Genomic DNA, 19,241 nt, shown 5'->3' on the forward strand with positions numbered 1-19,241 from the left:
GGGGAGACAACATAAACACAGTATGATCACATGGGGTTCATATTTAACAGTAGGCAAATGTACAAAGACACAGAGAAGAAGCAAGTTTCTATCCAAGTGGAGAAGACAGGACATCAGAAAGAACTTAATTATCCAACTGTGTTCTCAAGGATGAATAAACAAAGAAATGAATCGGTTTGCCAGGCAGACTCTTGTCTATCTTGAGTTAATTGTTGGTTAGGATATCCACATGTAAGTAAAATTACTTTAGTTCTTAATGTCACATTACACACAAAAATCATCTGGACCACAAACTTGAATGTAGGAGTTAATTTGTAAAATTCTGGAAGAAAACATAAGAGAAACTCTTTCAGGTCTTGGGTTAGTGAAAGAGTTTTTAGCTATGATCCCAAAAGTATGATCAAGAAAAGGAAAAAAGTGATAAATTGGATTAATCAAAATTAAAGACTTCAAAAGACATCATTAAGAAAACTGACAAGCTACAAACTGTGAGAAATATTGGTAAATCATTTATCTGTTCAAGTACTTACATCCAAAACATACAAAGGATTCTTACAACCCAATAATGAGACAACAAGCCTTATTAAAACATAGGCAAAAGATATGAATAGTTTACCAGAAAAAAGACATACAAATGGTTAATAAACAGATGAAAAGATGTTCCATGTCATTAGTCATTAGGAAAATGCAAATTAAAATCATAATACTATTTCATACCCATGAGGATGGCCATAATCAAAAAACCAAATAATAACAAGTGTTGACAGGGATGTAAATAACTGAAACTCTCATACATTACTGGTAGGAATGTAAAATAGTACAGCCACTTTGAGAAAACAGTGTGGCAGTTTTTTAAAAAAATTAAACATAAACCAGTGATATAACCCAGCAACCCCACCCTTTAATCCCTCTCTTAGAGTGGGATTAATGAGAAATAAAATGTGTTTCCACAGAAAAGTCTGTATGCCAAAGTTCATAGCAGCATTATCCATAATACCCTCACACTGAAAAAAAAATCCATCTACTGGTGAACGAACAGATAAAATGTAGAATATGCACACACTGGAATATTATGAGGCAATAAAAAGGAAGGAACTATTAATATATGCTACCATATAGATGGGGTTTCCCTGGTGGCTCAGATGGTAAAGAATCACATAGATCATATAGATCCATATAGATGAACATGAGAACAATAAGCAAAGCTAAAGACACCAAATGGAAAAAAATATAATGTATTATTCCACTTAGATGAAATGTGAAATGTCCAGAAAAGGCAAATCTATAAAGACAGAAAGCAGGTAAGTGGTTGCCTAGGGTTGGGGATGAGCAGAGAGATTACTTGCCAACAGGCACAGAGGACTTTTGGGGATGATGGGAATGGTTCTAAAACTGGATTATAACAATTCTATAAATTTATTTTAAATAATAGAACTGAACACTTAAAACAGGTGAATTTTATGGTTTGTAAATTATACCTCAATAAAGTTATTAAAATTATTGGTTAGAGTGAAAAATAGGGAAGCAAAGATTTGGGGGCAGCATGACCATTGATTAGCCTGGAGTATGATAAAAATGTTTAAACAAATGAATAGAAAAATAAAAGAATAAACGTCATGTCCCCAACATAATGTTGATAAATAGCCCCCATCATGTGGAAACGATTTCACCTTCTCCTTTGTGGAAACATGTGCTTTTGCGACTGGAGGGCAACTCTGGGACTATTCTGAAGTCTCTCTCCTCTGCTTTCATTTCTGCAGTCAACTTTACTTCACCTGCTTTCTTCCTTTTCTATCCCGATTACTCAAGTCCCAGAGTTACCAGCAGTGTCTCTTTATCATCTTCCTCAGCCTCAAAACCTCCAGCAACTGGCACCCTGTTCCTTTTGGTCTAAGCCTCAGCCACTCAGTCATCTCCATGTCATAGCACTTGGACTGCAGCTCACAAGCCCAGCTTCTCAGCATCAGTCCAGGACTCTTCCTATGTGGGGTGTCTCCCCTTCTCCCCTGGGGGCAGTTCATGTCTGCTCCTCCAAAGGTGGCTTAGCACTTTTCTTTCTAAACACATCCCACAACTATTAAGCTTACATAAGTCTTTTTAATGGTATTATTTTGTTATTATTCATATATCGTTTTGTCATTCTTCTGTAGTTGGAGGAGTGTATGTATGTGTAACCAGATTGAAAGCTCAAGATCACAAACCCTGTTCTATCCTGTTTCTGATGCTTTAAACATGCCTAATCCATCTTTACTATTCTTGTTGTTGGGCAATCCAAGAGCAAACAGCCAAAGGAATGAATGGGTGAAGGCAGATGCACTAAAGAAAACATTGCTTTCATTCTAAATGATTCATTCAATTTGCTCATCGGAATACTTTGGGTCACATAAGGAAAGTCTTAAGTGCAAACTCTTTATCCACTAATACTTATCATGTGGCTCTCATATTAATTCCTATTTACATTTGGGTGATTTGAAAACACCATAGCTGTAGTTCATAATTACGCATTTGATCAGCTATGAGGTGAGAGAGAAAAGTGAAATACATTCATGTCAAATATGGATTACCTTTCTTCGCTCAGCTTCAGAAGACCCTGAGCATAGAAAACAATTTGACACTTGGGCTCTGTTTAGTATATGGAACAACTGCTAATCAAAGACTGCAACCAATAAAGAAACACACACAACAGAACATAAACCACCCTGTTCACAGAAACCAGGAGAACCTCAACCTGCTGATTCCCTGGATGGAGACAAATACCCCCGGCTTAGCCCAGGCCAGGCCACAGCACCAGCTGGTACCGGAAGCACTCCATCCCCATTCCATTCTCACCCTATCTCTACCTGGCCTGCTCTATTAAGACACACTTCTTTCTAGATTCACACTGGTAAAGCTAAGAATTTTGTTTATGTGTGTCAAAAAGCAATAGTAAAAAGGTACTTGGATATAGCCAATATCTATGTTTGCTTAGGGAAGACAGAGATTTTGTAATAACCTCTATGAGGAAAGAATCTGAAAAAGAAAGTATGTATGAATAATATCTTTGGACTTCCCTGGTGGCTCAGAGGTTAAAGCGTCTGCCTCCAATGCGGGAGACCCGGGTTCGATCCCTGGGTTGGGAAGATCCCTGGAGAAGGAAATGGCAACCCACTCCAGTACTGTTGCCTGGAGAATCCCACGGACAGAGGAGCCTGGTAGGCTACAGTCCACGGGGTTGCAAAGAGTCAGACACGACTGAGCAACTTTCATTTCACTTCACTTCATGAATATCTTTAAAGGATTCACTTTGCTGTATGCTGGAAGTTAGGCTTCTTTTAATCCACTCAGTACCAGGCTGTCTTGCCCTTTTTTGAATTTTAATTGCTCATGCCAGCCACCTGCAAAACAAAAACTCCTTTTCCTAGTCTCCCTAAAATGACAACAGGTTGAGAAAGCAGAGGAGAAAATGTAGGAGTAATAACTTTAAAAGACATAAGTCTCCTCTAACACTGGCTTCCTTTCTTAGGTTCCTCTGCCTGCATGCAAAGGAGAGGCTCTTCTTCCTAGCCATGGAAACTTGCCAGTTTGTCAAGTTAGATTTAGACATCTCCACATCCGTACGTGCACATGAAATTATCATCTCCACCCTTAACAGGAAAAAGTGTATGTAACATGAGATTTTTCTCTGCTTTATCTGCCACAAGTTTTAGTACTAAAATCTTAAAAGACAAATATAGAACTTACTCATGAACTGTTTGGTTACTGAACTTCATTATTTCCAGAAGTCACACTAGCTGGAAATATATGAGTTACCTCTGAAGGTCATAAAATTTTGATCAATTTTAGAATGTCAGGGCTGTCTGTGGCATGGTCTGGAAGTCAACATTCAAAGTGGCAGCTGTGGCTTAACGGTGATCATCTTTCACGTCCATCACTGCTTAAACACGGTTTTCACAAGGCGGAGACACATGGTAAACTTGTCTGAGGCAAGGGTGAACTCCGGACAGTCTCCAGCACTCTCCACAAACAGCTACCTGCCGTTCTCCAACATGGGCAGACTTTTGCTTTAAATCTTCATCTTTTTTCGCTTGTTAATGCCCTGACCTTGACATCTGTGCTTGAACGCCAGCTAATGTGATCTGCTCCAACAATGCCAACTATTGGCAGGGAACGCAAGCAGGCTCAGTGATGTCACTGAACTCATTAGGGATATATTTGACATTTGGCCCAAGAGAACACACTTACTAAACGCCACCTGAATGAACAGCAGAGTGGCCTGCTGATAACTGAAGTGATACAATGCATGTTTTGTCCTCCTATAAAAGTAGCACTTTGACCAAGAAGTAGGATTTCTGCTCTTATCCCCCTAGTTAGGGCAGCAAAGCAAACTGAAAGACAACTTCTGTAAGATAAGAGTCTAAACTGTCAAGGTTATGTCAGGCATTTTAAAGACATCCATATTAATTGATCATTTAGCGAACAATCCCCTTCCCAATCCGGATCCAAGAGAAAAGGCAGGTGTTACTATAGAAAACATCTTATATGTACACAAGTACATTAATGTGTATACTCAGTCGTGTCCGACTCTTTGTGACCCCATGGACTAGCCCGTGAGGCTCCTTTATCCGTGGGATTTCCCAGGCAAGAATACAGGAGTGGGTTGTCATTTCCTCCTCCAGGGGATCTTCCCAACCCAGAAACTGAACCGGCATCTCTTTCATCTTCTGTATTGGCAGGAAGATTCTTTACCACTGAGCCACCTGGGAAACCAGAGGAACATCTAAATTATGCTTTTGGTCCAGATGGGATATCTAGGACCTGAGAAAGCTGACAAAATGTCAGTTTCCAAAGACCCCATCAATGGCAGTTTTGTCCCCCTGATCATTCAGTAAAGCTGGCTTCACCTGGCTGTGACTGGAGGCAGCAAAGCTTGAAAAGGTTACGGTGACACTGCTCTCTGGCATCCCAGAACAGACCTACAAGTTTAGAAAACCTGAGAAAATGCAGCTTCACTTTGGCACTTGGGATAGGCAAGTCTTTTATTAGCTCTTGGAGATCCAACCAGTCCATTCTAAAGGAGATCAATCCTGGGTGTTCATTGGAAGGACTGATGCTAAAGCTGAAACTCCAATACTTTGGCCACCTCATGCGATGAGTTGACTCACTGGAAAAGAGTCTGATGCTGGGAGGGATTGGGGGCAGGAGGAAAAGGGGACGACAGAGAATGAGATGGCTGGATGGCATCACTGACTCGATGGACATGAGTTTGAGTGAACTCCGGGAGTTGGTGATGGACAGGGAGGCCTGGCGTGCTGTGATTCATGGGGTCGCAAAGAGTCGGACACGACTGAGAGACTGAACCGAACTGAACTGAAATCCCAACAACATCTTTTCTGATTTTTCCAAACAAAGATTTTTCACCTGTGAATGGAGTTTTCCTCATTTATTGAGCAGTATGACTGAATGAAGTTGGTCATAAAAAGCATCAAGTAACAGATCTATGAAATGTACACACTGGGGACTCAGTCAAATTATACAGTGGAGAAAGCAACCTGGAAGCCTAGGTGGGATCTTCATCTCATGGCAGGTAGAGAATAAATGCGAGGAGACTATCAGGACTCCCATACATCAGTGGCAACCAGGAATAACCTTTGTGTACAGGGAGGCCTGGCGTGCTGTGATTCATGGGGTCGCAAAGAGTCAGACACGACTGAGCGACTGAACTGAGCTGACTGATACATGCCTAGCTCCACATGGGCCCCTGAGCTGGAGAAAGTGTGGCCTCTCTGTACCCTCAGGACACTGAGGGTAGCCTCAGGACACTGTGTCAGAATGGAGTGAGTGTCCTAGCCTTCCATGACGTTTTCCATCGCTCACCCTATCGAGCATGTCGTCAACTGTCTTCATGTGGCTACATCCATGGCCATCCTTCTGTCCGCATCTCATTCCACACACTCAGCACCATTACAAACGGGGGACCACCTCTCTGCTTTTGGTTTCTGTAGAAACACCCTGTCTTGATTCCCTCCCACTGTTCTTGCCATCCTCATTCTTCACTCTCTCCCACTCCTGTGCTGCCCTCTCACAACAGGGGAACCCCAGGGCTCGGAACTCGTCCTTCCCTCTCTCCATCCTTTCCCTAGGTCAGGGATCCACAACTTCTGGGAGTTAATGCCTGATTATGTGAGGAGAAGCTGACATTATCATCATCATAAAAATAGAAATAAAGTGCCCAATAAATGTAATGTGCTCGAATCATCCTGAAACCATTCTCCACATCCCATCCCATGGAAAAATTGTCTTCCAAAAAACTGGTCCCTGGTGCCAAAACGGTTGGAGACTGCTGCTCTAGATGACATAGTGCATTTCTAGTTTTTAAATATTATCTGAAAATCAATGATTCCCATATTTGTCTCACTTCTGACCACCTCATTCATGAACCCAACAGTTTACTTGACATCCCAACTTGACAAGGAAATCAACCCTGAATATTCACTGAAAGGACTGATGCTGAAGCTCCAATACTTTGGCCACCTGATGCAAAGAGCCGACTCATTGGAAAAGACCTTGATGCTGGGAAAGATTGAAGGCAGGAGGAGAAGGCGATGGCAGAGGATAAGATGATTGGATGGCATCACCGACTCAACGGACATGAGTTTGAGCAAGCTCCGGGAGATGTTGAAGGACAGGGAAGCCTGGTGCGCTGCGATCTATGGGGTCACAAGGAGTTGGACATGACTGAGTGACTGAATAACTTGACATGTTCGAAATCAATCCTTACATCACTCGGCACACCTGCCCCTCTTGGTTTCCCAACCTCCATCCATCAGTCTGAAGCTTGGGAGTTGCTCTTAACTTCCTTCTCAGTGAAACCACACCATCAAAATAGGTCCTACTGGTTCCAGCTCCAAAATCTCTCTCAAATGAACTCCATTCCCATCCCACAAACTAGTCCAAACCCCACTGCTTCGCCTTCAGGACCGGGCAGCTCTCCTGAATCTGCTGTTGGGTATTTATCTTCCTCTGCGCCAAAGCCACCTTATACTCTACTCTGTGCTGTGAGGGCTATTCCTGCATTTGTTATCTCTAGAAACTTCCGTGTTGTCTTTTTCCTCTGTACCCCCTGTGTCATCAGGCCCCCTTACTGTTTGAAAAGTCTAGTATGGTTTCTGTTTTCCTGACGATACCTGATATACCCACCTTATAATCTACTTTGCACAGAGCAGCCATTGGTGTATTTAAAAATTATAAACCAGATTGTGCTCACGAGGTAAAAACACTAGGCAATTCCTTGGAGTTCCAGCGGTTAGGACTTGGCACTCTCACTGTTGAGGGCCTCGGTTCAATCCCTGGTCTGGGAACTAAGATCCCACAAATTGTGTGGCATGACCAATAAATACATAAGTAAGTTAAAATAATTAAAAACTCTATAATAACTCCCTCATGACACTGAACAAAGCTCATCTCATAAGCCTTGCCTGGATAGACTGAATTTCCACACACCTTTCCAATTTCGTCCCAGATCACCTTGGCTTCCTTCTAGTTTCTGGAACCCACTGGCCATTTCCCTGCCTCTCACCAGCTCATGAAGCTCCCTCTGCGCAGATTGTTCTGTCCTCCACATCTGACCTCTCTCTATCCTTCGGGATTCAGCCCAAATGGCATCATCTCAAAGAAATCTCTTTCTTCCTAAAGTATTTCTGCACTGTGATTACATCCTTAGTATAATTGGTAACTACATATTTATTCATTAAAACGTACTTCCTTAACTTCAACCCACAGGATGTAGAAAGCGGGGGCCACGTTGAACTCGCCCCTGGGTCCCCAGCACAGTGACCTCCACGTGTGTTTGCTCAGTGAGTGAATGCAAGGATGAATGAGTAAATGAAGGCCTTCCAAATACCACAAATAATTTAAAAATCAGGAATATCTCTCCTATGTCTCGCAGAGAATCGTTTTTTTACAAGGCAAATTCATAACATGCATATACTTCAGGGAGCAAAACCACTTAAAAATCCTAGTCCACGGTGCATTCTTTAGAAACATTGCTTTATTTACCCACTGATGTGCTATTTGTAAATTTTCTTAGCTACTTACCAAAGCAATTTCTCCAAGGAACTCTATGAATCTGAAAGTAATTAAATTACTATTAAATTTTTTTAAGATTCTATAATTCAGGCCACTAATTTGGTTAGGTCTTTCTCCTACTTAATGTGAATTTATTAAGTTTTGCTGTGCTTTCTGCATCCATTTTTTTTCAAAGTAAGATTATTTTGTTATAGAAGTATAAACATCCTTTTAATTCCAAAGGTTGAAATGTCACAAAAAGTTATCCTGAAAATGTGATACTGAAACAGGGAAGAGGCAGAGAAGAGATTTGCAAATTCAGTCCTGAGGCTGAAGATGACGTCAAGGGCTGGGAAGGTTCTAGGCCCTCTTCCAGTCTCCCAGTTGGACTTTTTTGTCTAGTCTCATTCAATTAGTGGCCTTTGTCCTGTTTTTTCCTATTCATAGGTATTTTTGCAATGGACATGACATTATTTACAGATGGTCACTCTCTGCGAATAATTTACCTTTTCTAATTCATTTATGTGTTTATAAAATGCCACATTAACTACCACTGCCATTTAGCTGCTGCTGTCCAATGACTGGCATAAGCAAACAAACCTGTTTGTGCGTGCATGTGACTGGCATGAAACCAGATCTCACCAAGTTCTGACTAAAGACATTCACTGGTGGTCTCATTGATCTAAATACAGTGCAGGTTTACAAGAGTGAAGGTCACCATCACTGATTTGGCATTTGCATGTCTTTTATATCTGACATAGTATTAAATGATTTTTATTTGTACTGAGAAAATGTCTGACGATATCCATGTCAATGCATTTTCCAGCTGAAACCTTTCCCCTCTAAAAGAATTCAACTGTATAAAAACATTCATACATTTTTTAATGTCCTTATATTAATGGAGATAGAAGTTATCAAGAAAATCCTATACAACCACCAGGTTCCAGTAGGATAGTGTCATCTGTTCCAGAGTTGGTGAAATCCTAAATGCTAGAAACAGAGTTCTTAAAGTAGGAAATGGCAGCCAGCTCCAGTATTCTTGCCTGGAAAATCCCATGGACAAAGGAGTCTGGCGGGCTACAGTCCATAGGACCGCAAAGAGTTGGATATGACTGAGCGCGTGCACACACACACAGAATTGGAGTCACAAAAGACCTTGGCCATTACACCTGACCCAATCTTACTGAAGTACAAGGTCAATATTGAGGTCTATGATCAGCTATGACAGGAGTCATCTACAGTTTAGGATGCTGGAGAACAGGGAGAGAGTCCACAGTCTGCACAGCCTGTTCTCCAGTGACACAATGTCAAACAAAGAAAACCATATGAAGTAACAGACAGTATATGCCAGCTCTCAGATGCTGAAATGTACTCTTATTCCCCAGCCTCAGCCACCTCTGTTTATAGGCTTGCCATTCTAGAGGAGATCAATCCTGGGTGTTCATTGGAGGGACTGATGCTAAAGCTGAAACTCCAATACTTTGGCCACCTCATGTGACAAGTTGATTCACTGGAAAAGACTCTGATGCTGGGAAAGGTTGGGGGCGGGAGGAGAAGGGGACGACAGACAATGAGATGGCTGGATGGCATCACCGATTCTATGGACATGAGTTTGGGTGAACTCCGGGAGTTGGTGATGGACAGGGAGGCCTGGCGTGCTGTGATTCATGGGGTCGCAGAGAGTTGGACACGACTGAGCGACTGAACTGAACTGAACTGAAGGTATAGTTGTTAATTTTGTTTTGTTTATTAACGTGGACCATTTTTAAAGTCTTTATTGAACTTGTTACAGCATTGCTTCTGTTTTATGCTTTGGTTTGTTGGCCAAGAGCCATGTGGGGTCTTAGCTACCCAACCAGGGATGGAACCCACAAGCCCTGCATCGGAAGGTGAAGTCTCAACCACTGGACTGCCAGGGGACTGCCAGTACAGTTCTAATACCACACTTGCTCAAGTTTTCCCATGATTCTAATAAAGAGGTAATTTATTTAATTGTGTCAAATGAAATAATAAAAATTATAGCATTTTCCTACAACGAGTATATAATAGCCATTAAAAGCTTTAATTTATGAAAAATGTTCTTCCATCCTAGTAAAGCAGAAGCCTTTCCATTGTTGTTTTCCCATTTATAGTACGTACAAATCATCTTGCAACTTGACTGTCTTGCAACCCTAGCTCCTGGGCCTTAAACCCATTGTGATGCTGAAGTTCAGAAAATGTGAACAGATGTCCAAATTTCTGAGTCAAGGTAAAACTTTCAAAAGTTTTAGTGGGATTCAAGAAAGAATAATGTGGGATCAGAGTTTTCACAATGCTCTTGGCACCAATCAAGCCTGTTCTCCAGTCAGTTTGAGTGACTTCCATTATGCAAATATGTTATTGGCAAGGGGGGAGGGATGGTTGAAAATTACTCATTTGGAAACTTTAAGAATAACTGAACTCCTGGAAAAAATATTATTGCCAATCTTCATATCAGTGGATGTTAAAATAACGTAGACTGAGATGCTCCACAAAGAGAAGTGTAGAATTCCTACTAAGAGCAGAGAAGCTGTAAGTGACAGATGCTGAGGTCAAACCAGGCAGCATTTTATAGCTAATATGAGACCTATTACAGCGCTCTGTACAGAGCGTCGGGTTGTCAGAAAGAGCCTGTGTCTTTAAACTCTTAACCACAGATTAGAGCCTTGCTTCCTGAGGGTTTTTAGTTTCTTTTAAACAGATGGTCCAAAGTGAGGATGAAGGAAGCTGTTTTGATCCATTGTGTAGGTACAGAATGTTATCTTTGTTTTGTTTAAGCATTACACTGCCTAGAGTTAAATAATTGGGTGAAAATTCTCAGCTTTACTTTGAAGCCAGAGCACAGGGGAAAGAAGTGTTTGATAATTTCTCTTAGTGTATTTGCATAAATGTTTACTCTCCTGTAAATATGAATATAAATACAACTATTCTTAGCGATTACACATTTATTTAAGGGATAGGCACACTTCTATATATATTGTTTATCTATTTCCTTAAGCAACTGTAATCATCTTTTGTAGAAACAGGAGAAATGCTGGCATTGAACAAAGTTCAACTAAAGATAGGAGGATAAAGCCTCAAACAGCTCTCAAAAGGTGGAAAGTCTATCTTCCTGACACTTCTTTTGATTTTACAAGCTATGGACACATACATGTGAATTTAACTCTAAAGTTTTGATTTACTTATGAGCATTTGTTTATGACATTATTCTGATATACATTCTGATCTGAAATTGTGTTGTGAAAATAATAGGACTCAAAGTAGTATTTTGCGCACATAGAATTCAGAATAAAGAACACTGTCTTTTCAAGCTTAGTATTTGAATGCACTTTTTTACATGCCCCTCCTGGCTTGGCTTCACACCGGTAAATGGTGTTTCATCAAGCCCAAATGACTGGGAAGATGGTTCATGAATTTACTTTATGAATATTGACACATTTCAACCCACAAATTGGGATGTAACACTGCATTAAATTGGAGCTAAAAGGAAAGACTAGAGCAGCCAATAGGAAATCTAGATGAACTGAACAAAGGCACTTAATTTAATAATGAAAACCACTCCAAGCTACAATGTACTGTACTATACCTCTAGCTATTCAATTATTAAAATAAATGCATATTCAGATTTTCCCAAAGATGCATGCCTTCTCTTTCAGATTCAAAAGAACGCCTTTCTAATCCAATACAATTCTTTTCACTCTGCATTTCAGCAGCTGCCTTTCCTGATTTCTAATCAAAGCTGATGATAACTGGCTTTGGCAACAGCCTGTAGTATCTCAAATGAGTAATTAAAGCTATAAATGGGCTCACTTCTTCCTCAAAACCCAGGGTGCATTTCAGAGTCTAACAGATTCAGGCTCAACAAGGCTCTCCCGGTTTTGAAATGTGGTCAGGATCTCTCAAATGCGCCGGTAAAGGAATGGCGGAGGCTTTGTGTTAGCATTTCTCAATGGCGGGTCCCACTTCCACAATACAGATGTCAGGAGGGTGACAAACTCTCTCAGTCTCAAATATCTCCCACACATATGGGCCCGGAACAAAGGAGCTGGCAGCCAACAAACATTTGGTTTAGACAGGGACGGGGGAGCCTGGTGGGCTGCCGCCAGTGCGGTCGCACAGAGCTGGACACGACTGAAGTGACTTAGCAGCAGCAGCAAGAAAGAGAAATATGGGGTTTGCGGGGGGTGGGGGGAGAAGCTGTGTAATTTCTAGAGAAAACATAAGAAAAATAATGGGTTGGCCAAACAGTTCATTTCGGTTTCCGTGAAAAACCCAAACTAACTTTTTGGCCAACCTAATATTTTCAAAATCAGAAAAAAAGGGCTTTTAAAAGACAATGCTGTGGCAAACACTTTAGATTTTCTCTATTTGGGATACAGGAGTCCAGGCAAGAGATGTTCACCCTCTACCCCCTATAAGAAAGATTAATTCATGAAATGGAGGGGAAAAAATAACAGATATACCGCATCAACCTAAATAAAGCCTAAACAGGATTTTCTTTCCAACTGTAAAGACTGCATTATATGACCATGAATGCAGATTTTTTAATATACAAAACTTCAGAATAGAAATTTATTTTTGACATATTTTAAAAAGGGACTAGATCTTTCTTAGAATTAGAAATGAGTATTTTTTTAATCCAAAATATTAAAAATAGTCCAACATTAATAAATTTTTTACTTTCATGCTTCACCTAATGAGAGAAAAGAACACCTAAAATTAAATCAAACAACTTTTTATTTAAGGTCACGTGCACTCTGAAAGATTACTGGTGAGTTCCTCAACTCTGATAGACAATTTCTTTGACCTAATACCACTCTGAGGCTAGCAGCCCAGTGAGCCCTGAGAGAGAAAAAATAAAGACCAGCAGGGCATCTGTCCAGACCCAAAGCAGGGGTGCTCCAGTGTGTCTTTCTGGAACAGCCTAGGATCATGGACCTGCAGCACAAGGCCCAGTGAAAGAGGCCACAGAGGCCCAGAGGCCAAGGATGAAACAGCCTGAGGGAGGTGGGAGGAACTTCTACTTTCAGAAGGAAATCTGTAGGGCAAATCCCAAAGTGTTTTAAATTCAGGATTTGCCTTCAGTAGAAATGTCCTACCATCTTTTGATAATACTATTTGAAAATGAAGAACATGTATATTTTTAGAGTTTAAAAATGTTTGATGGATGAAATGCAAGTACATACTTCACATTTGCAAGAAATTGCAGAGGACAGAACATAAGATATGTTAAGTTGTTGAAAGACAGTAGGAAATGGATAACTATAAACTGAAACTAATAATCAATTGACATGAGTTTGAGCAGGTTCTGGGAATTGGTGATGGACAGGGAAGCCTGGCATGCTGCAGTCCATGGGGTCACAAAGAGTTGGACACGACTGAGTGACTGAACTGAACTGAACTGAATAATCAATTGAGTACTTTCTGCGACAGGCATTATTCTCAGTACTTCCTGTGTGTTATCTCGTTTAATTCCCTGAGACTGTTTCAGGCAATATTATTGTTCCTTTCTACACATGAGAAGATTGAAGCTTGGGCAGTTCATCAATTTGAGCAAGATAAATCCATGAAATGAAATATTGCTGCAATTTTATAACATGTTTTCTAAGAGACTCTTTCCCGGCATGGAAAGATGTTTGTGACATATTAAGTAAAAGGCAGATTCCTAAAGAGATAATGTATATAATTCTATTTTTAGTTTTGTATAAGTACACATAGGCAGATATCAGTCTATGTGTTTAAGAGCATACTTAAAAGCTTATTATTGGCTTGGGGTGAGATCTTTAGTTTTTCTGTATTTTCTAAGTTTTCTACAAAAAAGTTCTACTTTAACAGTAAGATACCTTTTAGGTTTAGCGAAAGGAATTAAACCCTTACTGTGCGTTATTCCATGTTAACAGCTTCTAGAAACTCTCCATGACATATTATTGAAGAGGAATTTTTAGAAGGCATGCAAGAAGGGTTAAAAGCAAAATCTTGATGAATAGCCTTTTACATGCAGCTGCCTGGAGATAGCGTAGGATTTTTAGATTTGGTGAAAAGGAGATGCTTTGAAAACCAGAAACAGGAAGCATCGTAAAGAGAGAGAGGGCTTAAGCGACTTCCCTGCTGGTCGAGTGGTTAAGACTCCACGCTCCCAATGCATCAGGCAGGCACAGGTTCAATACCTGGTCAGGGAACTAAGATCCTACATGCCGCATGGCCAGAAAATAAAATAATTTTTTTAAAAAGAGAGGGTTGCTCTGTTCCTGGTGGGGAAGATCTTCTCAGAGGCACAGCCAGTAGTCAGTCAGCCCCCACTCCCATCCAGCAGGATTTTCTGCAAGTAGGTGAGGGGCTTCCCTGGTGGCTCAGAGGTTAACGTTTCTGCCCCCAATGCGGGAGACCCGGGTTCGATCCCTGGGTCGGGAAGATCCCCTGGAGAAGGAAAATGGTAACCCACTCCAGTATTCTTGCTTGGAGAATCCCATGGATGGAGAAGCCTGGTAGGCTACAGTCCACGGGGTCGCAAAGAGTCGGACACGACTGAGCGACTGAACAGAACAGAACAGGTGAGAGTGCTTACCAGGCAAGAGGCAGGGAGCCCACACTCCACAGACAGACAAACATATAAACATACATACAAATAGACATACATGCAAACGCATTCACAATACACACAATGCATCAATAAACACACATGCAAGCACACACACTGAAACCCACAGAAACATTATAAACATGCATAAAACTTACCGTGTACATGCATACATACATGAAACACATGCACGTGCACACAGCCAGTAAACAAATAGCAGACAGCACCTGCTGCTTGCCAGCCACCGTGTGAAAACTTACAGACACACAGGTGGGTCCAACAGGTGGGGTCTCTGCTCCTGCAGAATCAGGAGTAATAAGATACGTGGATAAGGGGGGCATCTGGGAGACAGGAATACACGTACGCAAGGAATCACAGAAGAGGGGCCGGCCAGAGAGGGCCTGCGGGGAGGGGGCCCGGGCAGGGAGAAAGGAATGAGAGAACCAAACTGAGGAGGAGGAAGCACCCTGAGGCGAGGAAAGGATGCAGGGGCCGGGGGAGCACGAGACACAGAATGGTCCGTGTGCCTCGGCCCACAGGCAGTGAAGGGACACCCAGATGCTGAGTGCGAACCTGTAGCAGACTGTAAATGACCCCGGACACAGTCAAAGGCACCATGACCTCCCTGGCCGGTGGGAGCAGCAAGGATGACAAGGTGGGATTTCGTGGAAATGGACTCGGATGTCGCAGGCCAGGGCATCTTAGCAGGTTCTCAATGAAAGGGATGATAAACATGCACATCACACGCGCACTGTTTACTCACAGACACACAGCTGTGTCTGCTGCATGTAACTTTGAAGGAAACCTGGTTATGAGTCTCAAGATGGTGCATTTTGAGTTCTCTTAAAAAAAAAAAATCTCATGTGAAGTCCAATTAGACTCTTACTTGTTTATTACTTATAAAAATGTATTTATATCTAAGTCTAGGAGTATTCCAATGAACCGCTGGCATGGTGCGGTGTACTCAACTTCTCAAAGTTGCTTTCATATCCGTCTTTGAATTAACTCACCCACTCAACATAATTCTATAGGTCGCGGAAGAGGTCAAGAGGCAGGCAAAATTATAACAGTATGGTACAACACAGGTAGATGCCTGTGTCTATAAGTATGCTTTCACAAATATACTTTATTTGATGAATATATATTTCTTCTGTAAGTGGCAAACCAGGAATGATTATCCCTGTTTTATAAATCTGTAAAAAGGCCGCTTGTGATCAGGATTTCACCCAAGGCAGCACCACTACTTAAGGACAGCGCCCCCACCCCACCTCAGCCTGCAGGTTTCCTGATCCCCATCAGGTATTCCTGCCACGGTACCAAGACTTTCTTAACTTGAAAGATGGGGATAAGAAACAGTCACCTTCTTCCACACCCCCACCCTTCTGTCCCCACTTTTGTAAAACAGGAGGCTTTTAAATCAAGTTTCTTCACGCTCTAAAATGGTAGAAATCTATGACTCTAAATAAGGGCTTTTAACATAAAATTTAATGAAAACCAATATTTCATCACCCATGAAAGCAACAGTATGGCTGTCAAAACATCACTACCCCTCGACGCTGGAAACTGAAAAATGATTACCACTTTAAGAACCTTGTTAAAAAGTGTGCACATTAAAAATAATTTACAGAACCAATTCTCTGTTTGCAGCCACAGTTTAAGAAACAGGAAAATGTATTTGCATTTCTATCTTGTTAATTTTCATGTTACGCTGGTGTTACTAATAACATAAAATATTTAAATTTTGTGTTACACACAGAGCCAATTATAATTATCTAGTGAGAAAACAATTTTACATGGGAATCTAAAAATAATCTATTTTACCACTGCAACAGATCACACACATTATGAAATAAATTCTGTTGCCAATTAATATTACAGTGGTTCATCTACCGAGCATCTAGGTTTGAAAAACTCTCAGCTGATGCTGACATTTTAACACCATATGCAGGACATACTAGAGAAATACATAATTGTTATCATGTACATGTGACATTGATTGGCTTCCCTGGTAGCTCAGACAGTAAAGAATCTTCCTGCAATTCAGAAGACCTGGGTTTGATCCCTGGGTCAGGAAGATTCCCTGGGGAAGAGAATGGCTACCCACTTCCAGTATTCTTGCCTGGAGAACTCCACAGACAGAGGAGCCTGGCTGGCTACAGTACATGGGGTCACAAAGAGTAGGACACAACTGACATATGTGACATATTTTAAGTAAACTGCCAACTATGTCACAGTCAAGGAATATCTCACTTTATTCCATAGTTAGGCTAGCAGTTTATACAAATTAAATTCCATTTAAAAATAAGTCCAAGAAGTTGCCCAAAATTTTATATGTTAAAACAGAATGCTTATTCAAGTGACTGTGCTGCTCACTAATTTTTCAAGATCTACTTAGAAGATTTTTTAATCATAATATAGTTTTTAAAAATTTTATGAAAGTATAGTTGATTTACAATATTGTGTTAATCTCTGCTGTATGGTAAAGTGACTCAGCTACACAAATACATACACTTTTTCATATTCTTTTCCATCATGGTTTATCACAGGATATTGAATATAGTTCCCTGCGTTCTACAGTAGGACCTGGTTATTTATCCATCCTATATATAATAGTTTGCATCTCATAACAGAGTTTGACATGAAATTTGACCTCCACCACCATTAAATATATGTATTTATAATACAGCCAGCAGTTACTATACCAAATAATTTACTTGTATTATCTCATTTATTCCACACAACCCTACAAGAGTGATTATTATTTATTTTTATAAAATTATTATTTATTTGTATGTAATATTTAATCTTCAAAAGAGAAGTGTTGTTTCCCAAAGTCACGTAATGTTGAACTTTGAGAGAAAAAAAATTCCTTTACGTCAGTATATAGTCCTTCAATGTAGCTGATCAATGAAATTGATGAACGTGCTAACAAGCTTAATGTTCTTTCTACTGTACCTCAGTTTCAATGCTGCAGTACAGTAATGGGATGTTCCTTCAGACAATGCTTAATTACCAGGACTTTTGCTTAGAATTTGAAACTAATTGGAATAGGACTGTGTTTAGTGTAAACAGACATCTCAAAAGAAGCTGATTAAGGGATTATATGATTCTTACTCAGGAAACACTTACAGGAAATCAGCAAAATGTTGTGCCTAGTCAAACAGTGCCCAGCAGTGTTTGAGTAGCTAGCTGCACAGGAAGAAAACAGACAGAATAGAGATACCAAAGGATCCCAAAATAACCTAAGCTCTTTGTTTCTCAGTCTTGAATCCAGCATTATCGTAGAAGAATTACCATTATGGCTGGCTTAAGAAATGTACAAAGAAAAAATACATATGCAACTTTATTAACACTGAATTACAATTATTTTGGGGGTAAAGTCCTAGCCAAAAAAAAAATAGTATAATAATGGATTTGTAAAGCAATCTATTCTGTTCCATGTCATTGATAAGTTACTGCAAAGTTACAGGTACTTAACATTTATGAATTGAATTATCCTTACATGTTGAAGTTGCATGTTAGGTAAATGACTCTTCTCAAATAGAATCACTAAACTACTTGAAGCCAATTTTTTTTTCATTCATTCATCCTACATACCCACTTTAAAATTCTCCAAATATAAACAAAAGCATTTGGAAGGTATGAGGCTAAATAAAGCATGATCCTTATCTTTACCACCTTATGGATAAGTCCTCATTTTCTAACAGGAGAAGTAACCTGTGTACATGCATAACAGAGTGATCACGACCTTTATGTCTGAGATAACTTTTTCGCAGCAGTCAGGTCCTAACCACGGTTCTCAGGAATGACTTAACAACAACTTTCCACCATCACTAAAGACAGACAAATGTGGGGGGCGGAAATCATGCAACAAGGAGAGGGGAGACAGATAGCTTCCAACTGTGCTGTCCAAGCACTTAAGGAAGTCATTTGTAGACATACAAACTGTTTTGAATCCAAGCAAGAGGACAGACTCATTCCAACTAGTTGTACTATACTGCAGAAAGACGGCATTTGAAGAACTGGGATTTTAACAACAGAGATAAAGGGAGTTGCTGCTGCTGCGGTTGCTGCTGCTGCTGCGTCACTTCAGTCGTGTCCGACTCTGTGCGACCCCATAGACAGAAGCCCACCAGGCTCCCCCGTCCCTGGGATTCTCCAGGCAAGAACACTGGAGTGGGTTGCCATTTCCTTCTCCAATGTGTGAAAGTGAAAAGTGAAAGTGAAGTCGCTCAGTCGTGTCCGACCCTTAGCGACCCCACGGACTGCAGCCCACCAGGCTCCTCCATCCATGGGATTTGAATGCATCAATTCCAGTCTGATCAAAGATAAATAAAAGTACATGAAGTGGGAAATGAGGTTGAAAAATACTTGATATATTCTGGGATGGTAAACAGCCTGGAGTGACTAGAGTTTTAAAGAGGACGATACAGAGGGTTAAGACCTTGATGATTCTCTGGGAGGAGACTCACACTAAGAAGTCTGGACTTGATTCTGCAGTCAGGTTTTTTTAGGCAGAACTGATGTCACCCAAGCTAAACTTTAGGGAGGTAATTCTGACTGGACAGAAAAAAATATAATCCTCCACATCCTAAATTTCAAA

The 19,241-nt window shown here is 40.7% G+C and overlaps 1 protein-coding gene across 11 annotated transcripts in view; it reads right to left on the reverse strand.

Annotated features, from left to right (window-relative positions):
- The window catches only part of PARD3 (par-3 family cell polarity regulator), a 601,533-nt gene that overhangs the window by 114,852 nt on the left and 467,440 nt on the right, over positions 1-19,241 (reverse strand). Inside the window, exon 23 of one of the 11 annotated variants that reach the window (XM_055428021.2) lies at positions 14,899-14,936. The exons of the other annotated variants lie outside the window; for them this stretch is intronic. Within the exon in view, the coding sequence (XP_055283996.1) occupies positions 14,899-14,936 (38 nt within the window). The remainder of the gene's footprint in view (positions 1-14,898; positions 14,937-19,241) is intronic. 11 annotated transcript variants of the gene reach the window in all.

Source organism: Moschus berezovskii, chromosome 15, assembly GCF_049115385.1.
Source record: "Moschus berezovskii isolate FMDL1 chromosome 15, NW_MosBer_1.0, whole genome shotgun sequence".
Taxonomy (NCBI): domain Eukaryota; kingdom Metazoa; phylum Chordata; class Mammalia; order Artiodactyla; family Moschidae; genus Moschus; species Moschus berezovskii.